This window comes from Folsomia candida, unplaced genomic scaffold (genome assembly GCF_002217175.1).
Source record: "Folsomia candida strain VU population unplaced genomic scaffold, ASM221717v1 Fcan01_Sc001, whole genome shotgun sequence".
NCBI classification, from domain to species: Eukaryota; Metazoa; Arthropoda; class Collembola; order Entomobryomorpha; family Isotomidae; genus Folsomia; species Folsomia candida.
Window position 1 is genome coordinate 19041102 of NW_019091193.1, and position 26866 is coordinate 19067967.

At 35.2% G+C, this 26866-nt stretch overlaps 2 protein-coding genes across 5 annotated transcripts; one reads left to right on the plus strand and one right to left on the minus strand.

Moving 5' to 3' along the window:
- On the plus strand, positions 1-24479 carry LOC110850961 (phospholipid-transporting ATPase ID). Of its 4 annotated transcripts, XM_035851747.1 has the most exons (51): positions 1-477; positions 5701-6204; positions 11848-11906; positions 11969-12007; positions 12119-12142; positions 12539-12589; positions 12672-12770; positions 13014-13071; positions 13143-13171; positions 13574-13619; positions 13988-14060; positions 14193-14316; positions 14454-14485; positions 14559-14620; positions 14679-14791; positions 15157-15199; positions 15269-15295; positions 15371-15420; positions 15488-15579; positions 15662-15692; positions 15763-15811; positions 15913-15995; positions 16120-16153; positions 16248-16306; positions 16768-16938; positions 17076-17238; positions 17342-17438; positions 17510-17648; positions 17714-17785; positions 17872-17902; positions 18381-18581; positions 18670-18691; positions 18773-18795; positions 18900-18988; positions 19051-19165; positions 19235-19313; positions 19437-19486; positions 19559-19687; positions 19758-19776; positions 20291-20331; positions 20410-20467; positions 20589-20694; positions 20781-20869; positions 21012-21055; positions 21118-21210; positions 21317-21368; positions 22178-22229; positions 22520-22651; positions 22732-22880; positions 22946-23081; positions 23282-24479. In XM_035851747.1, exons 2-51 carry the CDS (start codon positions 6153-6155, stop codon positions 23450-23452), a joined length of 3852 nt encoding a protein of 1283 aa, XP_035707640.1. In that variant the 5' UTR covers positions 1-477; positions 5701-6152; the 3' UTR covers positions 23453-24479. The 4 variants fall into 4 exon arrangements, with proteins under 4 accessions (XP_035707640.1, XP_035707637.1, XP_035707626.1 ...); XM_035851733.1 differs by lacking the exons at positions 1-477; positions 5701-6204 and adding an exon at positions 8978-11625; XM_035851737.1 differs by lacking the exons at positions 1-477; positions 5701-6204; positions 16768-16938 and adding an exon at positions 8980-11625.
- On the minus strand, positions 24457-26820 carry LOC110841585 (phosphorylated adapter RNA export protein). Its single transcript, XM_022091052.2, has 8 exons — positions 26631-26820; positions 26462-26545; positions 25875-26379; positions 25511-25803; positions 25312-25432; positions 25148-25239; positions 24852-25065; positions 24457-24789 (listed from the first exon to the last, which is right to left on the minus strand). The coding sequence occupies exons 2-8, from the start codon at positions 26516-26518 to the stop codon at positions 24581-24583; spliced, it is 1491 nt and encodes a 496-aa protein (XP_021946744.1). The 5' UTR covers positions 26519-26545; positions 26631-26820; the 3' UTR covers positions 24457-24580.
- Positions 26821-26866: the final 46 nt, after the last annotated feature.

Here is a 26866-nt window from a genome sequence, read left to right on the forward strand (position 1 = left end):
TATCAATTGGTTGTCGGTCGGTCGATGCGATGCGATGCATGTAGTCGTGTTTTCTGGTGTTTGCGACCTGTGTATTATTTTTCGCATATTCACCCGTTTTCGCTTGCCGACTTACTTTTTCTCAGTTCTCATTCGTGGCAAAAGTTTGCCCACTTCAACAATAATTCGACTCGGGTTTTTCTTGTTTGCTTCGAAATGCTTGGAAATGACTTCATCAAGATTATAACCGAGTTAGTCACCTTCTTGTCGAGTCGTTTACTATATTAATCGTACACAGTTAGTTGTTACATTTTTTGTGGTGTTAATTAATAAGGCTCTCAAACCCTAGTCCGGAATTTAACATAAAGTGGTCCTATGAGTGATGGGTGTATTTTTCTCTCGTAAATTTATGGACACCAACAGCAGAGAGGGTATTTGAAAAGTTAATGTCGCTATCGCATATCGTGAACGTCAGCTGTTTCAAAATCTGTTTCAAAGGTAAGTTGCTTGATAATACTTATTTATTGATTAAGTTTGGTATCAACAGAATCATAAGGTTTAATTCTGATTTTGGATAAACATACTTATTGAATACTATACAATTCGAAATAAATTTCTTCAAATTAATGGTTTGAAGCATGATATAGGTTATTAAGAGATAAAAATTACACAAATTTTGAAGTGGAACACACCAAAAAGCTGAGGACAAAATTTGCATGCTTTAATCGTGTGCCTGAAACATGAAACGAGCATATTTCTGAAAAACCTTCAGTTCATCCATGACTGAGGATGAGTGAGGGGACTTTGCTACATATGTAGGTAGAGTATGTAATAGATGTAATAATTATATACATTTTATCCTTGTCATTATATTGTCATTGTTCTCTCAACAAGTGGGTTATCGGGTGTATCCTCCTATCTTGTAAGTGTCCTGAATTTATTACGGGAAAAGTTTCTCTTTTTTCATGTCTGAATATGATTATTTATTATCTTGGTCTATATAATTGGTCACAATTTAAAGAGGGGGTTTACAGGTGAGAATATAACCAGCTATGTACTCAGCGTTCTTTGTGATGATCAATGTTTACTTTTAGTTATTAAGAATTTTTGTTTTTGTGAATGAACGAAGGAATGAATGGAATGAGTAACTCATTATGAGTTATTGACACAGATTAATTGCATGGTACTGACCTCGAGGTCATCAATGACTGCTCGTAAATGTTATGTATGAGTAGTATCTACATTTTGAAATGTCAATTCCATGGATTTTGGAGATGTTGTAGAAATATGCTAGTTACTAATTTTTCGAATGGTCGTTCCTCGCTTGAAATATCGGATTTTATATCCAAACGTTTACTGGTTTAGTTTTTTCTTAGTACATGACGTCCATGCAACAAATGACTAAGGTCAACGGAACCATTTTTACTGAATGACCTTAGTATTAGGCACAGATCTGTATATACACTTCATGGAACACGACTTCAAATCTGTAATTGCCACTCGTCTGAATGGAATTTCCGAATTGCGGAGATTATATACCTTTGCATGATGAATGAGCAATAATCATTTGGTCGAGTTCAATATGTAATAGGAGGGATTGGATTTCGTTGTGTCGCGAGAATACAACTTTTTTTTGGAACGAGAGACTGGACTGGTATTTCACATGCAACAACTCGATTTATTTTCTCTTGTTTGTCTTTTTCTCTTGCACAGTGGCACTCTTTTGTTGTAGAATAGAAGGAAAATGTTTTTACTTTGGTTTTCTGAATCTAATAGAATTTAAGGTATTTTATACAGTATATTCTACAGTTTATAGCTAAATTAGCTACTGCTTGTTATTACATACTGTCTAACAGGAATTTATTATGCATTTGTATGCATGCACACTTTTTATAAGCAAATGCAACTTTAAAAACTAATCTGAAATATTATTATATAAATTGGCATTGAATTAAAATAACTTATGTCATCCTTACAAAATCAACATCAAATCAATGGCATATTTTAGATAGATATTTTAGGATCAAAGGAGTTGATAATCTGTGCAATCATGGTCCTTTCTTGTTCATTGTAGGTGGATCGGTTGGATGTAGCTATCCATTCGAATCATTGGATTAACAAGCTTAGCATACTTATTGTCACTTAATTTGGTCAGAATTTTGGTTGAGCCCTATCGAACAAATTGACAATATTATAGGTACAAATTCGTGCTAGAAACATTCACTTGAAATGCAAGAGGAGAAACAATAATTTATGAATGTTTGCGTGTTTGGTATTCCACTAAAAGGATGCCTTTTGTTTATTCCGACGGGCTTTGCAAAATAAGTTGTCTGTATGTATTTGTTCACATTGTAACAAGTGGATTGAAGGGAAGGTGCAAATGACGTGAGTCCACCAAGGATTTCCATCCCTCCCCAAACGTTCCTAATTTATCGACTATCTAAGGAAAGAATGGCATCATAATCAATGAATCAAAAAGGCTACCTGGTAATTGTATTAACAATTAACCAAATAACTGAAAAGCGTGAGTTCTATGCTTTTTTCGGAAAACAGGGGAAGAAATGTCGAAAAAAATTCCCACGGCCCGTACAAACCGGACCCCAAAGAAGGGTCTCGCCTCCCGCTTTCCCGGAAAACCCGTTTCAACGTTTACACCACGAATCACACCCACAGAAAGTCCTATTGATAATTTATGTGGACGTACAATCACATATTTTAGATTCATATTAGTTGACTGACCTGACACTATTCGTTAATACATTTGACCGTGACCACGCAATTGCGCAGAGCTCTGAGGTGTTTGTGATAACCAACCATTTATTATTTAGAGAAGGTGTCACTCTTGAAAGGGAAGACGATGTTATTAATGTAGTATGCACGTATGTTTGTACATATATGTACCTATATATTCATGCAAACTACAAATTGTCCGAGTTCCATCTGAAATATTTACTAGCATTCAAATGTACACATTTTTCTCTTCTTCATTATAGTTTAGCTGTTTTAAATTCGCATTATCATTTATTAGGAGTAGACCTGGAATTTATGGACTTGAATTTTTATAAAGAATTAAAACTTTAATGATTTAAATGCATTTAAGAATTCGATTTGCATGGATAACAAATGAACATTTCCAAGTAACATTCTCTGAACAATCGAATTATCGAATTATTCTAGCTCTGTGTCTAATGTGTTGAATACGGAATGCGTGTGAGAAATTGGTGAGCTACATTTGACACACATTCTAGAAAATATTGTAACACACACTTCGTCCACTCTCTCAACCTACTTCCACTAGACGATGCTATATGTTATACGTAAACTATCCAGCCAGATCCTTCAACGCGAGGGAAAGCAACCTGTTCATCGCTATCTGCTCATTTTCTTTCACATATATCGCACATACATTATTAGATTTATTGATCTCCTTTCACTTTGTACTTCTCACCATTGTTTGTACCACCGTTTCCTTTCTCAGCCCAATTTTCTCCACCCTTCTCTACCACCACTGCCACTTACATATGTACAACTACTAGTATTATTAATACTAATAGTGCTGCTCACCTACTTACTCAGGATGCGAAGGATTGAGAAAAACTTTCTTCGTTTTATTACACACAGAACAGTGTGTTAAAAGAACTTTTTTTAAAAATTTAAGTCAAGAAATCAGAAAACCAGTTCATTGCTTGTAAAAGTAGCAAGTTGTCTTTATGTAAGTCATTTTTCTGATTCCACTTTCCATAAGGCAACCAAAATTGTACTAGTAATTTATATGCGGCAAGACTTCTTACTTTCGACTGTTATGAAACTTTGAATTTAAGATGATGAAGTTACGTATTGTTATAACCTTTTTTGTTTTTGACTTATCTTATGTAAAGCCTTCCGATATTCAATCTAATGAATACATACGTTCCACTTATTACCAATTAATTTTGGATGATCCTGATTTATTGCATTGATAGTAGCTTGCATATTTAGCTCCAATCTGATGCATTCTTGAAGTAATCATGAGAACAGTAATCGATTAGCCTGCCCACACAATTTGCGCTTTCCTCCAGCAACACTATACTTAACTATTGTATGGTATACGAGCATATTATATAAAGAACATGGAATGACACATTCAACGCATGTGTGCATGTTTGTACATATTCCAATAAATGTGGCAGTCAGAGAATTTTCACCCCAACCTTCGTCGTGTTGGAAAGCTCTTGGCCCTCTTTTTAACCATGCATGTTTTTTTATCAAGCATCGCCCTGGCATTGGTAGTTTTGAGAAAGGTGATGGAAATTATTTTAGGGCGTCAGAATGACGTTGAATTCGATAAAATAGCTGTAGTGCCATTGTAACTTTCGTACAATTATAAAAGGGCAAAGAATTAGAAAGCTTTACATTTTTAGAAAGAATTATTACTACTATTCTGCGTACAATTTTTTATGTTGCTCAGTCATTTTTCTTGGTTCACTTCACTACGCTCAATCTCAATCTCAATAATGATAAATGCTGATAGCCTAATTTTTGCTACCCTTACCTTACATTTCTCTATTTTGTGCGAATGTACGTATGTATAAACCTGATTATGGTATCTGGAATAATAATGAAATTGGTACCATTCATGTGTAAGTTCAAAGTTGGCATTGTCCGCAAAACGCAAGGAGCATGAGTGCTGAGTTGATGACGTAAATATTCTCGGAACTGATGTTCGTGTTGAACAATAATGAGGATAAGAATAATAAGACAAGAAACTTCGATATGATGGCAGAGTTATGATGACGGCGACTTGATCCTGTCGTTAAGTTTGTTTTAGTGAGATGAGAATATATCAAATCCCCTGATTATATGCTAAAGGAAGGAAGTGTGAGGGAATTTGTACATAGGCCTGAGGTATACGTAGTGGTCCAGTAATTGTGGTTACAACATTTCACGCTTAAAAAGAGGTTATCGCAATTTTTTATGAACTTGGTATATTTTTTATTGGAATCTACGTGTAATTATCCGTAGAAATGCATGTCTTCAATGTTTTTGTAAGAAAAATACAAAAACCCCACTTTGTATAAAACATAGAGACTCCATAAAATTCATACATACATCTATTCTCATTCCTGGATGTTTCACAGGAAGGAAACTTGTAAAGTATTCTCTTGAATATGTTTTTATTTAATGGAGGTGTCATATCATATGTGCCTGTGGTATCGGCCATAATTCTTGTGGTTTTAGTTTTGTTCTCCGTCTGTTGTCTGTTGTTCAATGCTCGCAATTCTCAACTAAACTAGTACAAGTTATTTCTACTTTCTTGCGCTGATCATAAAAATAGCAAAAACATTGTTTAATCATTTGTTTGTTTGCCAGCATTCTGCATTATGTATATATGATTATTTAATTACTAAACACATTTACAAATTGCTATATATAATTCATTGTTATTTTTATGTAATTATGGTTTGGGAATATTGTTAGATAATTCTTGTAACTCTTTTTTCTTTTTTTTTCATTGACCATGTACATATATACTACATACTTATGTAGTAGGTGGTAAAGTATATCCCAAATATGTGCATAGATAACCTTGCAGACCTACATAATTAATCTGAGGAGCCAATAATGTACATTCTGCATTACCAAAATTTCAATATTGTCCTGTGAATAAAATAAACCAGTCCATATTCTTATAGATATTCCGATATAATACAATAAGTAACGACATTTGTTTTTCATTTGCAGAATACAAAGATTGCCTATGGATAGAGTCTCCCGTCTTTCACGCCTTCTGTCTGTGACTCACTTGATGTCCATCCAAATAAGCACAAATCAATTGTGAAATATGCAAACAATTATCTGATTACTACATTTCCTGAGATTTCACTAAGGATAAGATACAGGAATAATGAGTCACCCCGGAAGGATGACGCCTAATGTACAATTTCCAAATGAGCTGCTAGTTCAGACAAGGATAATGAAGAAAATACAATCTTTGTAAACCGAATATACACCAGCAACAAAATATTTTTGAGAAATCTAATGGCATTTAACAAGTATTCAAATGAACCCGTCGTAAAATGTGCCCATATTTCGTTCAAATGTAATTGTGTTGTGGGTGAAAGTTCATTTTTAAGGCAACGGTTCTACAACAAATTCCCAGGAGTGACCAGCTATAGTTTTGAACCAATAACACTATGGCCAAACTCAACAACTCCAATTCCGTGGTGGATCAGACCCCATCACGGGGTAAGTACTTTTAACATACTTTTTTTAAGTCTTTACTTTTTCTGCAAAATTATTAACTGGGCTGGATATAGTTAAGCAATGCCGATAACTACAGATGTACATACATATACATATAAATTGTACTTTTGCAGTATAATTGTAACTATTGAATTTGACGTGTGGTAAGGTGAGTTCTATCGAACTTTATTTCATTTATTTCTTCATCCGACTTCGCATAAAGTACTTTCACATTTCAAGCTGATGTTCGATAACACTTCTGTCGTGTTGAGAATACGAGGTGAGGTAAAAGGGGAGAACTGCTCCCCTTGATATCGATGATATTGCATGTCACAAAGCATTAACGTAATGATATCTTTAATTTTTAATTGGATCCAATTGATTGTCAGTTTGTATACATCCAGCTATTCACCAATTACATTTTTGTGTGCTCACACTGTTAAATTTGAGCAAGTGTTTTGACGATTAGTAAGAACTTAAAATGGTGAACTTTGCTGGTATTAATGTATACAAATTTTCAATGCTAAATGTTATTGCTAAATTGTCGACTGTGGAGCTATACTAATAACAATAACATAATAATACTATAGGCTTTTCATTATTCCACCGTTTCCCAAGAATGGCAGTTCATAAATAACGCGTATCAGCTGCCAACTTTTTTTTGCAAATCTTGGTTCGATTTTATCCAATCGACGCCATCAAACACTCAGACAAAGCCACTTACGATATTGATTTTATTAGGTCGATGTATGTCGCACGTTTTTGCTGCGGTGTGCAATAAGTTTTCGAACTTTAATGAGGTTCATATGTTACTAGCCTCGTATGCATTTACAACACAAATACATATGTGCATAGTTAGATACATGATGGTCGTTGTATAAAACCTTCTCCCGAACAATACACTGTCACATCATACACTATTAAATAGTTAATTCGTCATTCACAATTATAGAAATTTATTTTAATGACATTAAGTAGAATTTCAAGTGATTGTACTAGAGGTTGAGTGACTACACGTTTGATTACAACCATTCTGAGACTAATAGTGAGCATTTGCTAAAAATCAGATCAATTCACCCCAAAGAAAGTAAGTTTGTATCAAGTGAGAACACGGAGTAAAGGTTTCAGCTCCCATCGAGTAAAAGTAAAATCCACTCATCGTCAGTGTGTCTCACTCTCGTAATATTCGTGGAACGAAAAAACGGAGCTAAAAGGTTGAAGGAGAAAGTCGAGGTTCCCGAGTTTGAGAATGGTGCACGGAGAACCTCTGGCAGAACGAAAACACAACTTTCACTCATAGAAATTTCGGACTCTAGCAGTCTAGTTTTGGTGCCAATAGATTCAACCGACTGATAATTTGTAAGGCCGCAATTCGGATATGGCACATCGTGTTCATATCCAATTCATTTTCTAAATATATGGAAAGTATGACAAAGTTGTTCCATGAATTTATAAATGTGCGGATATAATTTGTGTTCACTTTCTAATTCGCTACTATGCAAAAACAACTTGTCCAAGTGTTGAACTCAACTTACAGTAGACACAGTGTTTCAGTTCAGCACTTGGACAAAAAACAACTGGACCTAATTATAGCAATACGAGGAAGCAAACCAGATTAAGTTAATTGGACTTAAGAAGGTTTATCTGCAAAATTCACCTCACCTGGAAAATTAAAACTTTCAACATCCTATTTTTGAGTATGTTATTATTACAGCGTCGAGCGGAAGGCGTGTATTTATCATTTTTTATCATTTTTGATTTTATCATTTTTGTAATATTTATCAGTTCTTGAATCATGATTTTCTCTGGTTTCTGTTCAGCCCTTGAAGGTTTTTTCAGCCATATGAGAAAGAAATGTGTATACAAAAAACTCAAGCAACTTTCGAAGCAGCAGGTCCTTTGCATTATTTCATGCCAATTGTTAACACAAGTGTATGTGGGGGTTTGATGCAGTAACTTCATGTTCGTTAAGGGTTTTGGTTAGTTTGCTATAACGATTGCTAGGATTTGTGTAAGCAGTTGTACACATTAGCATTAATACACGTTCGTTTTATGTTTGTTACTTGGATATTGATGAACATGACCGTATAATTTCACAACATACTGTGAATATTCAAAAAGATCAAGATTAAATTAGCTGGTTTTGTATTAGCTTCAATTCGGATCCGATTTATTCTTTATTATGCCTCATCAATGCATTACGATGTGGTTTGGTTGCAGTTTGCAAACTTTCGTTTTCCTCAGACTGCCGATTGCCATCCAACAAAACGAATGAGTAAAAGGGCAGCTTTCAACTTATATTTGTACATCCATTACATCTTTTAGGACTATTATAATGGGTGGGCTAGAAGATTGTTGTTAGATGCTGTATGTTGGAAACTCGTTACCTTGATTTGCTTTATTTTGGCAACCCTGTTATCGATTCAGCTGGACGTATAGAATGCCCATTCTCGTTGGATGGGAGGTGAGGTGAGATTGAGTGAGTAGGTTAATGTTAACATTGGGTTTATTATAATAGAGAAAGTATATTTGTGTGGCGAAGAATGAGGGAGGACATAATATGCAGTAGCATGGCAGAAATCAACACTATTTGTACACCATCAGCACGAATTCAATATGGGTTACTTACACCACTGGGCAGAACCACAACCTAAAAATTACAAAGTTTCGGAGAGAGTCGGTTGAAAGACAAGAATTGTGCTTCTCAGAGTGAGCTCATCGTTGGGTGCATGTACCCGGGTTTTGCACTTCAGTCAAGTCATCCAAGTCGTTCAGTGGTTCTCTACTCAAAACATGGACATTGTAAAAAGTAGTTTGGACGAAGAAAGACGTCTTCTTGTACGTGTGACTGGAATCACATGGTCGATTGTCTTGTGCACGTAACAATTAAGAACATTTTCATGGTTTCTTCACAAATTTTTTAAGAGGGTAGTTTTGAGAGAGGGAAAGCATCTCGCTATGTGTTTTGTCGAAGTGACTATGGATTTTGATCTATTACGTGACCCTGATAAAAGTAAATAGCAGTGATATTTATTAGTTATATACTACTCAGGCTGGGCCTGTTAAATCCAGGAGTGCAAAATGTACAAATTATTTTATAAAAGTGAAAGCAAGAGAGTTATGAGGAAAAAATCTGACTGTCCTTTGGCTACCTATGGATTATCACAACAGTTACACTGTGATACAATATTGATATTGAATCCTTTCACTTAATATCAAATTAAAATCGGGAACAAATCATTTCGATCAATTTTGTACCTATAAAAATACCAGAGCTTTCTCCACATTATCCGGATGCATTTCTTGCCTTGTCACACTTCAGTCAGTCAAATGTATTACACTTTATGCTGTTACTGTTTCGTAATTGGTCGTGTTGTAAGTCTGTTCACTGAGACGGATTAAGACTCTTTTCTGTTGCTACATACATATATACATGTACTGACTCTACGCATACTTATGTATGTCTAGAGGTTAGTCGCATCGAAAATGGTTTGTTGTGCTACTGCAGGAATTGCCGTCATTGGATTTAATCTTGTTTAATAATGACTCCTTGGCTGACAACTCAGGCTGCTTGAAGAAAGGATGAACGTTGCTACGTATATGGAGCAGTTGGAACATGATTGGTGAAAGTGTGGTCCTCTTGGAGCAATAATGAATACATATTTAATGAGAAAAGGAAGCCAAAAGCTGGCAGAAACGGTGGAGTATCAAGTATTGAGTTCTGTGCTGGCGAGCATTTCATGCATTAAGATTCGAGCATTCAAATGTGCGAAATAATGACACTGTGGGAAAATAATTGTGAACATTAAAAATGTAGCAATCAGTGTACACATACTGTACGTTCAACTTTTTTAAGGAAATCGCGCATAGCACTGTACAACTGTACTGCCTATAGTGACACTAGGAAATCTCTTGCAAGACATTGCAGGACATGTTTGTGGACACGTGCTTACTTGGAATCACTTTCTTCGGATCGATATGACGTGAAATCTATAAATTGTACATTCGTTTCGTTCTACTTACATACGCGATGGTTAATTTCAAGACTTTTTTTCCATATTACAACATGTTTAGCTTGATATGTCTTCCTACTTGTTTATTTTGTCTGCGTTTATCGTTTTTAAAATACACAGACAATTTAGGTGATGTGTCGTACTTCATGTATGAAAAATGTTGTTTCATAGAATATTAGAAATATTTCATTACTCGAAAAGTTGATGAAGGTAAATTTTACCTGTGGTCAAAGGTAGATCAAAGCCCAAATGGAGTACATAAACGCACTCATGGATGGAAGTGAAAGAAGAGGAAAATGGAAACAAAAACTAAAGTAACTCTGTGACGACATTATAATTAGAAAAATCCACTCCGGTTGTTGACTGCATCCATTCTCACAATTAAAATAATTGTGGAGGTTGGTTTGTAACAACAGAATGCCCAAAACATCAAATGTGATTGAAGTATTCCAAATAAAAGGTTCCTCAGGGAAAGGTACTCGTCACGTACCACCGCACCATCCACACCCAAATGACTCATCCATTCCAGGAGTGAAGACAAAATTATTAGTCCGCAAAGCAGGAAAAGAAAAAGGTTTCTTCAGCAGCAGCAGCTCCTCTCCTATGGGAAGCAAACTAGGAAGAAAATATGGAAATGCCATCATTCTTGAAGAAGAATCTGGTAGTGGGGGAAATATTGGGGGAGCAGATAGCTTTTTAATGGCCACCACTTCGTCAACTCCCATTCGTCCAAGTGGATCTTCATCATCTTGTTCTTCCTTCATCCCATGCCAAAATTCACCTGCAACTCAGACTGAGAGCGTCATAAAGCTCACGACGAAAGTAACCACCATGGAAGAAATTATAAAATCTCAGTCATCCACGCAGTTACTAGAGCTGGACCGAGTGGAATCTACTGACGGTACCGATCTGGAAAGCAGTAACATTAACGTGGCATCCTGTTTGCATGACAATGTCAACGAAAGGTCCGATCATGTTGCTGTATTAGATAAGCGAAAGGATACAAAGTTTGCCAAAAGTCGCCCAAGAGGAGTGATTCTTAGAGAGCCGGATATTGATGAGATGGATGAGGAGGACCATGCTAATTATGTCAATGAGTCGCCAATAACGGGACACCATGATGATGAGGACGGTTCTGATTTAGATGGGAGGACTTGTTCGGGTTGTTGTCGGTGGTGCTCCTTTGACAAATGTTGTAGGGTTTATAATAAGCCCCGAAGGAGTTATAGGCAGGAAACTTCATTAAGTTCTGGAGCGTCTGTAAGATGGAGGGGACCCTGCGAGAGGTTAACCCCATATTTACCTTCACGTATTCTTAGCCTCCTCGGATTTATTTCTAAAATTTACTGGAGAATTATCGACGGAGCCTTAGGCCTTGAGCCGCCTTACAGAGGCCACGGTGGTGGTGAAGGTATTTAATATCTTATCTCATCTCATCTCATTATTGTACATATCTTTAGTCAATCTATGCGAGTTCCTAAATTGTAATCTACTCCAATATGAAAATACTTCATTATTAGCTGAAACTATGTATCCAGCCAGTTAATTATAGTTTGTCAGAGTAAAGGGTACAATACCACAAATCGTAATTTCACTTTATACACAACCATTGTCTTTTTTTAATTCTTCATAGAGACAGAGCGACGAATACGAGCTAATGACCCAGCCTTCAACTCAAAATTTTCATATGCTGTAAGTGTACCCAAACATAGCAATTATATAATGTCACCTGAAATCTATCTCTTGTCCTACAGAATAACTACATTAAAACGACCAAATATACAGTAATAACGGTAAGTAATCAGTTAAAAATAATGCAAGTAATTAACCGCTTTGGGGTTCTGTACGATGGCTCCGAAATGAATGTTTCTTATAGAAATGAGAATGTCTCCTCATTTTTACAGTTCCTCCCCCTGAACTTATTCGAGGTAAGTGTATGATAAAAATATCATGTTTCATCTTATTGCAGCACCAACAAATCTAAGCAACAAAATAATACAAAAGGCAACAGGCGTAAATTGTCGTTTATGTGGTAAAGGATTTCATGACCCACATAACTTAAACGACCATTTCAGAAACGTCCATACTTTTGTTCCCAAAGTAAAGTATTCCCTCAAAAAGTGCCTATTCGAAACTCATGTTCAGCAAATTTTGGAAAGCCATAAAGAAATCCACTTACTTGGAATAACGTGTCCTTCCTAATCGAAACTCACCTCTCAGAAACGTCCCAAACCTTACCAACCAAACCACACAAGACTCATCCTCAATCGATGTCCATTACGGACCCAAATTTTATAAAAACCTTATTGTTTTTTCTTCCCTAGCAATTTCAAAGGCTAGCAAACTTTTATTTCCTGTGCCTCTTGGTGCTTCAGGTAAATATCTCTTGCTGGTGTTGACCCACCATTAGTTGTAATCGTGTATTGATTTGAGTGCTCTATTTTCCGGATTTTGCAGATGATCCCTGTGATATCTTCACTTACACCTTACACAACAGTGTTTCCACTGCTCCTGGTCTTAACTTTAACTGCTACAAAAGATGCATATGATGATTGGGTAAGCAAAAAATTTAGAATAGTCTCTCGTCCTAATTCATAGTTGACGATATTGAGTAAGCACATTACGGATAGATACTACATTAGATATGTACTACTCTGCGTAATTGCATCTAGTAGACAAGTCATATGTAGCCAACCATGTATCGTTGAATGAAATGGGACAAATTACGTGCTTTCACCAAATTCATTATATTCCACCTTGGCATATTAAGTATTAATTAATTATTTCTTTCCATTTTAGCAACGACACTTAAATGATTCGCAAGTTAACAATAGAAAATCTCTTGTTCTCCGTAATGGTAAGTGTGAGTTTTAGGATAACTACTTAGTTATTATTCGTTATCTGCTCAAACTGTTTTCTTTTATTTAGGCCTTTTAAAAGAAGAGCGTTGGCACAAGGTAAGGAAAAACAATTTATATACGCATTGTACATATTGTGCACGCTACTGCTTTCACTTTCATGTTTTCTATCTCTCTCTCTCTCTCTTTCTCTCTCGCTCATTTTTCGACGAAATGGTGGGAGTTTTGTTTGAACTATGAAACCTAAAACAGAGAGTCACAGTAGAGAGACTACATTCGAGATGAAATTGAAGCCACCAGCATTGATGTCGTGTGCGTCACATAATGCATCGCTAGTACTCCAATCTTATACATGTCTTAGGATAGTCAGCCATGCTGCCAGCCTGCGTGATCTACTTTTGTATTGTGAATGAATTCCTGACATTTCTCAGCCCAAATGTCAGCGAGAAAATGAGTACAATGGTTTATTACTTTCTCTCATTTTTTTCTTTATGACTTTAGGTAATCGTTGGGGACGTTATTAGGATGGAGAACGACCAATTCGTTGGTAAGTATAAATTCACAGAAATCTCTTATTGCTGGGTAAAAAAACGAATGAATTGATATCGATGAAAACAATAATCAGAGGGTGATCACATAAATATTTGTATGCACACTATGTAAATATAATCCTCTTCCTCAAAATCTGCATACTTTATGTTGAAAAATTAGATGGGATTAATCGTTTTTCACTATAGCACTAACTCAAAGCTGCAATTCCTATTGAATTATTTCCTTACACACATTAACTAGCACAGTTTTTTCAGGACAGCTATACAGTCATCAGTCATTACGACTTTCTGCATCTACATTCTGTTCCTGACATTGATTTAAATGCCAAATTCTCTAATCTGTTTTATATTCATGCACTTATAGCCGCTGACGTGCTCTTACTTTCCACATCCGAGCCAAATGGACTGTGTTACATAGAAACAGCAGAATTAGACGGGTATGTAAGTATGTGCAAGGATCATATCCATGCACATCTAAACTAATTTATGAATGAAGCAGAGACTTTGATGATTATGACAATTGAGGGGAGAAAGGGAAATGATCTTATATTCGAATGATGCTGTTACAGTGAAACGAATCTCAAGTGCAGACAGTGTTTAACCGAAACTGCAGATATGGGGCAGGAACCTGAAAAACTAGGATCATTTAACGGAGAAATTATTTGCGAGCCTCCAAACAATCATTTGAACAAGGTAAGTATAAATTCTCATTTAGCATAGTGAAATATAATAGTGAAATCACAATAAATTCAGTCTGATTAAGTCAAATACGTGAAATTTTACTAAAACTAACTACTGTTCTTCTTGTGTATTTTAATCGTTTCGACTAGTTTGAAGGAGCGTTAGAATGGAAAGGAAAGAGGTGGGTATACATAAGTATGTATGTATGCACACAATAGTTATGTAACTCTCGCATACTTTCTCTCTCTTTGTAGATTCCCATTGGATAACGATAAAGTATTACTTCGTGGTTGCATTCTTCGAAACACTCAATGGTGTAAGCACTTCACTGCAATTGTATGCATTGTCTGTTTTTACATGACTTATTGTTCCAGGCTATGGTGTTGTATTATTTGCTGGACGAGATACAAAATTAATGCAAAATAGTGGGAAATCGAAATTCAAGAGAACTAGTATTGATCGCTTGCTCAATTTTATAATTCTAGGGGTGAGATAAAATTTGTGCTTATTTTAAACTAAATCGTCGGCCTAATTATAAATCAGGACAACTCTCTTGTCAACTCCCGGAAATTTTATGCTTGGCTAGGATTAGGATGCATGTCTCCAACAGGAGAGTTTTTCGGATTTATTATTAGGACGACGATATGTAATACTGATATCTTGAAAATTTAAATACTTTAGTTGTAAAATAAAATATCTTATAAATTTCATATCGCATAATATTTTCAGTTTTATTAAAGCAATGTTATATTATGGATCATGGAAGATTTAGTGATCGAAAATTACTTGAAATTAGATCCTCTTATGTAAATTACATGCATACATTTTTCTTTATTTTTATCTCATTTACAGATCGTGTTTTTCCTCCTATCAATGTGCCTGTTCTGTACCATCGGTAATATGCATATAATACACTTTAAATTCGAATAGTTTAATCAAACCTTATTATTCCTAAATACCCCAGCATGTGCCGTTTGGGAAACAATGATTGGTGAGTAATATCTGGTGATTGACTGAGGTAGTGAGGTACTCTCTATTGATAGTTCGGTGTATTTAATTTGATTAGGTCAATACTTCATAAACTTTCTTCCGTGGGATTCACTTGTGCCGAAAGAGGTAAGTTGTCCCGTCTTGCATTATTTATATTTTGTATGTACTCATTTTATATTCTTACGCATTTCAGCCTGTGGAAGGTGCGATTATTATCTCACTTTTGGTGTTCTTTTCATACGCCATCATTCTAAATACCGTTGTACCAATATCACTATACGTTAGGTGAGTTTCTATGTTTAACGTAAAATGTGTGAATGCACTTATGTTTTTTTTAATTGCGAATTGTGTCTCACAATTTTATTAGTGTTGAGGTAATCCGTTTAATGCAAAGTTTGGTAAGCCATTCACTTCAACACATATTTAAAATCAATACAATGTATGACTATTTACTCGTGTGTTTATTAGTTAATTAACTGGGACTTGAAAATGTATCACGAGGCCAGCGGTACACCAGGTACGTTGTCTCTTCCTAAATTATTAACCACGCTGATTCCTTAATCGCACCATTGAAATTCAAATTGCCAGTATTTAGGAAGCTTGTCTATTTCATTTCAGCAAAAGCTAGAACTACTACTCTAAACGAAGAGCTTGGGCAGATTGAGTATATTTTTACAGACAAAACTGGAACACTGACACAAGTAAGATGTGATTCTTCTTGTTTGTTCTTACTCGTTTTGAATTTGATTGTTGATCATGTATAACAATTTGTTATACATAATTTGTATTTTATTTTGACTAATTAGTTTACATTGTTTTTCATAGAATATAATGACGTTCAATAAATGTACTATTGGAGGTAAAGTCATTGGTTTTACACATATCATGATGCTCAAACAATTTTTGCACATTCTCCAAACGTTTCTACGTCCTAATTTCTTTATACTTTGCAGGAAAGTCTTACGGGGAAGTGATAGATCCGAGAACCGGTGAAGTTATAGAGCATGGAGAGGTATAATAATCTTCTTACTTTCTCTTTATCGATTTCACTTGTATTTTTCTTCTGTTAAAGTATCAGTGGTGGTGTAATTCTTTATTGGCAAACTCTTGTATTATAATCCTGGTGCATTCTTGTCCATTAGTATATTTGTTGTATTTTTTGTAACTCTTCTGCGAGTGATGCCCATCCTGCATCATATCTACATCATTTCCCCTTCCCTTCGTCATTCGTCTCATTAAGTATTTCCCCAGTTATTAATTAGGTTTGCATGTCTACTGTGCTTCATCCTATTGTTGTAATAATTTCTTGCCTCAACTTAACTACCTTCTAAATTTGTCTGATTGGGTAATTATTCTGGTTGTCAAATTTTAGAACTAATTCCGTTTCCTCTATTTTTGTTTTTACAATATTGCATGATATGCACGAATTTCGTTCATTTTGTTTCGTTTCATGGTTTTTCCATTCCTGCGAAGACGGAAGAGATTTTCAAAGAGGCTGAACCAGGTGTAAAATACAAAGACTATGTGCCATCACGATTTAAACCATCTTCTTTGTTTTGTGGATCTGATCGTGTCGGTACTCCAACCCCAGAATCAGAACACTTGAATCACTCCGATATTGCTCTGCGACAAGTTACTAAACATGTATGGAAATTTTTGAATAAGAAATTATATGGAATTCATTAGTAGTGTTGAGAAAAACAACAAATAACTCTTTCACGGTCTATATTTATTTTGATTATTTATATAATAATCGTACCCCTGTATTTTTTACATTGCAGAATTTGGCCCCAGTAGATTTTTCGCGAAATCCTCATTTTGAGCAAAAGTTTCGCTTTTATGACCAATCTCTCTATGATGCTGTACTGGCAGGAAATCCGGATGTATCTATCTTTTTCCGACATTTGGCATTATGTCACACGGTTATGGCCGACGAAAGAGCAGGTAAAGCTCATCAGTTTTATATGTATTAATTTGCTCATTGGCTCTATGTTCACTTAATTTTCTCTCAAATGTTTTTGCATTTGAATTGCTTAATACGTTGCAGGAGTATTAGAGTACCAAGCTCAATCTCCGGACGAAAACGCACTTGTATCAGCAGCCAGAAATTTTGAGTTTGTTTTTAAAGAACGAAGTCCAGATAGGTTCGTCCAACTTCATTTTTCTATTATTTCTATTATACTTTAAAGTTTCACAATGGTTTCCATTTTTGCAGTATAACAATTTCTGTTATGGGCAAAGAGGAAGTTTATGATTTGCTATGCATTCTCGATTTTAACAATGTGCGAAAAAGAATGTCTGTTGTGGTGCAAAGAGAAGGCAAAATCATGCTACTATGCAAGGGGGCAGATTCGGTGAGTTGTTTCATAAAAAATTAACTTGACCTTTCACGTTACACTTGGATTTTATTCTTTCGCAGGTGATTTTTGAAAGACTGGAGATGGGAAGAACCAGTGAAGACTTGAGGGCAAAGACCCAAGAACATCTGAATGTGAGAAAACTCAAAACGGACAATCAGTCCGCTATTGAAATTAAGTGACTCAACTTGAATGATTTTTTGTTTGTTATTGTGTATAGAAATTTGCTGGAGAAGGTCTTAGAACACTAGGTAAGTACAAAAATTCAATTACTATTTATCTGATTGTATTTATAGTGAAGTTAAAAGGGGAATAATGTATCGGATAAAACGCATCTATTTATTTAACACGAAAACTATTTATAAAGTTCATTCATATACATTTTAAGATACAACGAATAACAATATATACTTTATTAAAAAACCAACTTATGGATTTTTGGAATCAATGTATGTTTGAACTGAGGAAAAATCAAACTATGATCTTCCAGTGACATCGATTTGAATTACATGATGAGGTCGACGCAGGATCTTTCTAAAGACATAGTCGTAAATGCCATCCAACAGAACTGGATGTAGTTTTTTTTTAAGTGGGTTAATAGCTTGACCCATTTGGAGTTTTTCCACGCCAACTCACACATATCATTCAAACGAGTCTTTGTGTTGATTTTTATCAAGCGTAATCTTGCTATCATTTTTCTGATAATGAATAATTCAAATGTTGTCTTAGTTCTCGCTGTAAAAGAGTTGACGCCAGCATATTTTGAAGATTGGAAAGCCAGACATTATGAATCATCCATGTCCCTCACCAACCGTGATGAGAAACTCGATGAAATATATGAAGAAATGGAGACTGGAATGCACTTAATCGGGGCCACAGCAATTGAAGATAAACTACAAGATGGTGTACCCCAAACCATTGCAAATTTAGGTAAAAATCCACGTGTGTTGACATCACACTAATTTTACTATCTTAATTCATATGGATTTTACGATTTGACGTTTTTTTGCAAATTTAGCCTTAGCTGGTATTAAGATTTGGTAAGAAACAAATTTAGATTTCCCAAACTTGCTCATTATTAGAATGATATGCATTATTAAATCTTTTCCTTTCTTTTCCAGGGTATTAACTGGAGATAAGCAAGGTAAAAAGCTACCACATACATAAATTGTGTATAATCCAGTCACCAATATTTTTACTTGTTCATACATTGGTAACTACTTATGATTATTGTGTGGATATTTTTAGAAACCGCAATAAACATTGGTTACTCGTGTCAACTTTTGACGGATGAAATGAATGACATCTTCATTGTCGATGCGTATTCATTCGATGATGTAAGAAATTTTATTTTATTCGTATTTTCGCTTTATCTTATTACTTGGACTATACTACTCAGGTAAAAGGACAGCTTCTCAAATTTCTCGATGCTCTTCAAAAAGGCTCCTGTGCTATGTTCGACAATTCAGTTACAAAGTCAAATGATGTGAGTATGGTTACATTCAGGGATTCAGGTTAGTTTATTAATTTGATTTTTAACATGGAGCACATTTATTAAGGGTTACTATTTACCGATATTTCAGATATGGGACATCCAGGTGATGATCCAACTCAAGATACTGGGGGGTATGCAGTCGTAATAAATGGACACTCATTAGTTCAGTAAGATATAAATATATGTAAAGTATTCAAATTTTAGTTTTAATTTTGTCTACAATAATTTTACGTTTACAATTGGGATTTTTTCAATATATCATATAATTTCACATGCTCTGTTTATTTCAGTGCTCTTAACCCTCAATTGGAGCAATTGTTTCTTGAATTAGCCTCTCAATGTAAGGAATCATTGTACAAATTTGGTCACAAAATTCTGAATATAGAAAATTTCCATTTTTCCTTTTTTACAGGCCGGGCAGTTATATGCTGCAGAGTTACTCCTTTGCAAAAAGCTTTGGTTGTAGAGTTGGTGAAAAATTATAAAAAGGCTGTCACACTGGCAATAGGAGATGGGGCAAATGATGTCTCAATGATTAAAAGTATATGAATTTCTTGAAAATAATAGTGTTTTCAAAAAGATAGTAACCTGCAGATCTTATTTGTTTTTAGCTGCACACATTGGAGTTGGGTGAGTTTAATATTGTATCAGTATTTTATATTTATATAAAACCAATGGGACTAATTGACAATGGAAATTAAAACAATTGTAAAGAGATGATCCAACTCCACTCACACCTTTTTTTGAAAACCAAGAACTGATGAGCATTAGCAGTCGTCATATTCTTCTCAGCTTGTCTGGTTTTGACAACTGATTTTTTTACATAAACTTTCGAGAGACACAAATCTTTGACTGTACCATTTTCCTTGCACTCTATTCACAACCACAATTGGTATTTTGCTTCTTCGTTGGGGAGGCATCTTTGAAATTTTGAAATTTAATTAATTTGAGAACCGTAAGAGGCAGGGATTATAAGAATTATTTTCCAAAATGGAATATATTTATCTTGTACAATTTGATGCTACTTTGTGACCTGAAGAAGGTTATGTGCTGAAAGTTTGTCAAGAGTGAATAATTTTAAAATTGCAAACATGTCCTATAATGCCGTGCAATCGAATTATCAACGTACATTTACTTATTTCAGAATAAGTGGACAAGAGGGCCTCCAAGCAGTGTTGGCATCAGGTGAGTTATTTTACGTATTATAAATAGTCCTTATATTTTAGACCTAGCGTGTGTTGCTTATGTAGACTTGTCTTTCAGATTATTCTATTGCCCAATTCCGGTACCTAGAAAGATTGCTTTTGGTCCATGGAAGATGGCAAGTCGTTGTTTTACCTTTACTTATTATTCTAACTAAGATTTGACTAAATTGAATTATGAATAATTGTTGTACTTTTATTACTTTGAGGTCTGATTTTAACCGAAATTCATTTTTGCAGGTCGTACTACAGAATGGCCAAATTTTTACGATATTTTTTCTACAAAAATTTTGCTTTCACTTTGACGCATTTTTGGTTTGCTTTTTTCTGTGGATTCAGTGCCCAGGTAAGGGATGTTTAATAGTAATATGGTTATACGCAATATTCAAAACAGATACATATATAATTAAAACGTCCATTTGCTGTTTGCAGACAGTCTTTGATCCGATGTTCATAGCAGTTTATAATCTATTTTACACGTCTTTACCGGTGCTGTCTATTGGCATTTTCGACCAAGACTGGTAAGAGACAGTATTATATGAAATTTATTATTTATTAGTGTTTATGTAACTAACAATTTTCATATCCCATCATTCTGCCATGTATTTACTCAAGCTTATGCATATGTATGTATGATCCGGGTATCTGTGTTTTTTCTTGTAGTAATGACGATTATTGTATCAGATATCCAAAATTGTATACTCCTGGTAATAGTAAACACAATATTATTATTTATAATTATGATTATTCATGATTATTTATTTCTCAGGGCACTTGAATTTATTGTTTAACAAAAAAGAGTTCTTCAAATCTGCATTACATGGATTCGTCACATCGTGTGTCATTTTCTTGGTTCCTTATGGTAAGTTATTTGTATAATAGGTTGTTTTATAATACAAAATTAATGTATTGTATATATGATATATACATAAAGGATAAGACGTTTATAAATTGTGTTTTTTTCATAGGTACTTATCATCATGCGATCTCTGCTGATGGGCAAGGACTTTCTGATCACATGTAAGTTTTAAAAGAAATACAACAATGCCAAAATCTGATCCCACTTTATGATGAAAATTTTTAGACCCAAGAGATAACAGGTTTATCGTAAATCTGTTTCTGAAAGCCCAATTTTTTCATTTTATAAATATCCAAAGCTAGTCTCTCCTTCTCTCCAACCCCCACAGTCTTACATATCGACACCATATATTCCACCTCAGTCAGTTGGAACAGATATAGATTCCGTTGTTTTTTTATCGAAAACAGTTTTGCTCCTCATCATAAACAAGTCATTAAAAATGATGCTATCCCATCCATTATCAAGATAGCTAGACTTCTCAGCTATTTAGATTGATGACTGATTATTTAGATGGAATAAAGTCCATTGACGGCTATAATGTTTAAAACCATTTGAGCTACTGAAACCGCTTTGTGGTCTAACGTCTCGAACTCCAGCGTTTTTTTGCATAAATTATTCCGCTGTGAATTTGGAGGAATATTCTTGGAAACGATGTGTCTGTCTCTTGCGTCAATGCTTTCCATGGTCGTTTGTTTTAAGATGAAGTGAGCTTTAGATCCTGACTCAACTGATGCCCTTATCAGTCTTTGATTTATTTCAAGGATGGTTCAGCAGGTGAGGGCAGAGGAGTGTAGGTGATGCTGTTTCCCATGACAAAAGAAGGGATGGGGTTCAGTTTAATTACATACCGATCCATGTTTTATTTATGACAAAAAATTACTGAGGTCATGAAAACGTAGAGTTTGGAAGATGTGGGAGCGAGTGAAATCGGGGTTGGACTTATTACATTGTGCTTATGGTTTTGTTTCAGGCTTTTCGGGAGTGCGGTCTCCACAATTCTAGTCGTGATTACTACAGTACAAGTAAGTTTTAAAAAATTGTAGCGATACAGTTAATTTGTTCTAAAAACTAACATGTTTACGTAGAAATTATCAAAGATAATTAAAAGGAAGTCAATCGCAAGACGAATCAATTTTAAATTCACTGTGGCATTGGGTTATCCGCTATATTCGATTTTAAATTATTTCTAATGCACAAATGGATATCGTCAGTTAGTATCGTCCTCAAAATTTAGACGACTTCAATTTTACGTTGTTTATTTGTTTTTTATTTAGCTAAAATTTCTGCTAATTTGTTTTATTATCTAACATAGGTGGCTTTAGACACTGCTTATTGGACGGTGTTCAATCATATTGCCATTTGGGGAACTATACTTTTCTATTTTATACTGCATTATATTTACAACTTTGCAATCCGAGGAAGATATTTGGGATCGTTAACAAAGGTATTGATTGGACTCGTTAAATGTGTTAAAGCATAACTTTCATTTAACTTCTCTATAGCGTTGATTTCTTATTGTTTTAGGCTCTCCAAGAAGCAAGTTTCTGGTTTACCCTAGTACTCACAGTAATGATTCTCATAATCCCAGTTCTTGCTTGGCGATTCTACTTTCATGATGTTCATCCCACATTATCTGACCGGGTTCGACTAAAACAACGAGTTTCTTCTGCCAAGTAAGATTTTTAACATTTCCAAAAAATAAAATTCATATACTACATCATCGTATTGGTTATTGTAGAACACGCCAGGCACAGGACAAAGCATTTCGAACCCCATCAGCTCGAAGAAGCAGACGTTCCCTCCGTTCTAGTTACGCTTTTGCGCACCAGGAAGGATTTGGTCCTCTCATTACGTCTGGGAAAATTATGCGCAAGGTCCCATCTCTTTCCACAACCCCGATGAGTAGATTCAGCTATCTGCATATTAAGCCTGTTGCATAAGTTTGTTCTCCAAACCGGCTTGCTATTTCTGCCTGTGCTATTATCTATCCCTTATAGATTTCCATATACGTATACCTATGTGAAATGTTGTGATTGATTTATGTGAACAATTCTGCTTGTTTGACAATTTTAAGGCCAAGAGTAACAATAATCACACTGCTGGGTCCACTGTTGCAAGCCTTGTGTCCAGTGTGACGTCTTTCGGTGCCACTACGGCCGTTCTCCCTCCACTTGCCAAAACCCCTAGAATCACAATGGTCAGTCCGCAGCAAGAACCTGATTCCTCTGTGTCCGTTAGATTGTGATGTGATATGTGTTTGTGGTGGGACCTACCCTCCCCCTTCTTGACCTCCTTAGTCTGTGAAAAATCCCATCCAACTCTCTTCTATCTAACTAACTATAAAAAACACACTAAACTAATAGATCCAGAGTTTCAGATCACCATCATTCCCACACTTGTATGTCGTGTGCTTATTTTACCCATTTATATTAGGTCACTTACCGATAGATACTATCTGTATTTAAGTTGCCAGAGATGGTACCAACCAGTCATTGTTATAGTTTATAGATTTGATGTCCAATTGCACCTTTTTTTGTATGTGCACTTGTAGTATGCTCTTTTTGTGATTTAATTTTACGTATGTGTTGTGTCAGACAAACAACAATCCATTAGAATATTGTTATTTTTTAATATGGATATTAAACATACATACAAAAAGCACATGTGTATGCGGGAGGGTACAACTTGGAAGACCAATTAGAATAAAATGCATATTAGCGTAACAATTTTTCACATTAGATTTAACTGTATGATAAAAATAATACGATTTCCAGCGTCTCCAACATTACCCACATGAGTTTATAATGCTTTAATTTTGAGATTAATGATGATGTACGTAGGGACAAGTTCAATTAAATGAAATTATTTTCGTATTATTATTATTTAGTGGATTATATAGTCGAGTCAAAAACCGCCAGTGTGGCGTCCATGCCATTCTCAGGTCCTCGTATTTTTATATTGTTTAAAGCATTTGATCTGATCTTATTGTTCTGTGATGTTACCAAACATATTTATTGGAGGCGTAAAATTTAGTCAGCATTATTTGTGTATTAACTTATTATTATTTCTCAGTTTATTAATTATACCTTTATGCTTTAAGTCTGTTCCAGTCTAGTTGGAATTTTGTGTTGTCAATCATAATCAAAAGAGTAAATATCGATATGATTATTATCAATGCAATTCAGAATTGCAGTTTATGAATTAGTATTAACACATTCCTTTGTTGAATGAACTATAACCGCAATAAAGTTGATTTTTCTACAAAATATATGGAAATTTATTCCCAGTTAAGATATTTTGAATGCACCTTATACATATATGATAAACTGATGAATATAAAAAATTACTACAAGAAATTGGGACCCTTGTCGAGCTACATAAGATCAGATGAATCACAATGAATGTCAAGACAATCTTGATCATCATACCCAATGGTGCTACGCATATCAGCAGCAGAAGGAGGATATGTTGGTGCTTGATCTGTAGCAAAAAATTCATCACTATCCACATCGTCATCCTCACCCTCCGATAGGCTGGACTCGTTGACATCTACTAGGTTTTGGTGGGTTGACTCTTTTACACCTTATTGAAGAATAGTAAGTTTTTATTGCAAAATTTGTATGATTTAATGACAACCAACAAACCTTGTTCTATTAATTTTTGATGCTCCTCAACTAACTTCTCTTCCAACTTTTCCATTGTCTTCAAGCGTTTTTCTTTATGAGCCCGTTTTTTACCAACTCGCTGGTTTTGTACATCGACAGCAAATATTTTATCAACAATTTTTTTGGGAAATTTAGGATCACCACGAAGCAGGTAAAAAAATACTCCACCGGCAGTTCGTCTTCGTTGCTGATTCTGAAAGGATCGTTCCATCAATTAAAATTACTGTTGTACAGTAATTACTAATAATTTATATACGTATTGCCATAATACGTACCATAACCATCAGACCACCAAGGCGTTCTATCTTAGTGGTTTTAAGAAATAAAGCGATTACTGCCTCCTTCCCAATTAGCTCAATCGAGTTAACTGAAATAAATACATACAACGATGCATGATGAACGACAATCATGACATTGCAATTATTAATTTTTATCTTACTTATCAAATTATGTTTCGCTTCATCTAATTTCTTAGCAATATAATAACCCAGTTCAGCAGGACCCATTTTCTTCATTTTATTAACCAACTTGTTCTTTCTCTTTTTCCTTTGACGCCGAAGCTATACAAAATATTTAACAGTAAAGGTGGTTAAAATTTAAAAAGAAAATGATGGTATTATAGCATTATTAGTGTTAACCTTGGTATTATATCGCCGTTTCACCGGCCTGCGCCCAAACTGTTCGACAAATCCTTCGCCATCATCTTCGACCCCTTCATCCATTACTACAGATTCCTTTTGCTCCTTAAACGACGTTCCTCGCAAGTATTCCAATTCATCATCCGTTAAACCTCCACTGGATACACTGCTACTATCCGATCTTTGGCGAACTGGGGGACGATTTTTATACTTGACAGAAAACGTTTCCGGTCCACGATCAATAAGAACATGTTGGTCATCATACTCCTCCACGTTAACCTTTCCCAAGATGTCTAATAAATCTAATTCATTAATCTCTGTTTTTTGTGAAAGCTCGTGTTAAAATACATTGAATAAAACCTACCGGTGGCTTCTTCTTCTTGCAACACCGAGGACCAGATATTGTTTGGCTTGCGTTTCTGTTGAAATGTTGCGGCATGATTTTTGAAGGCGTCGTTGCTGCTGGGGATATCCATTGGTGTGTCACAACTAATATTCCCAGCCAACAACGGTAAACTATTAGCTGAAGAAGACGCCACATTATTAGGGTCGGTTATTATTCTAGAAGATGACCCTCCACCCACAGGCATAGGCATTCTTCTACATTTTCTTCCGGAAGGTCCGTACTCATCATCGCTGTCTTCGGAGGAGGAGCTGCTTTTGTCGTCATACAGTCCATCATCGTCGTCATCCGGAAGTTTCTGAAGAACTGGTGCAGGCCGAATAGGCCTTGAAACGCTTTGATAGACGGGGTCGATCCCCATGGTCCGTGAAGATCCAGCAGGCAACTTATTATGAACAACTTGGGTACCTAGTATTGACTCCGCACCCTTAACAGGTCGTTGAAGCACTTCATAATCAACCGACAGCTACAGATAATAACCAGCGTTTATAAAAATTTATTATATTATTATTAATATGGTCAGTTGTGTGTGAATAACTTCTTAATACCTCGTCCTTGTCTCCATCCGAACTTATTTCCCCTTCTTCCAAATCATCATCTAGCATTTTGAACAATGTATGATATTTGAGAGGCTGTAATTAGATTATCAGTATTATTTTTACAAGAAGAAAGAAAGATGAGCATAATTAATAAAGTGAGAATTAATGGCGAAAGTACCAGAACAGGAGCAAGAGCTTTGCCTGAATAATTCGACTTGAGAGGATCGATGCGTTCTGTTACACACGTAAGCACTAAATTTTTATCGATTGAATCAACTAGAAAGTAGAATTATTATTTTTCAACTCGATAGTATTGAACAAGTCGGTTTATTGTGCTTTCACCACCGACTACAGTGTGCATTAGAGTTTTCCCTCGTTTAGTACACAAGGTGATGGTGGATGACAAAACCTTTG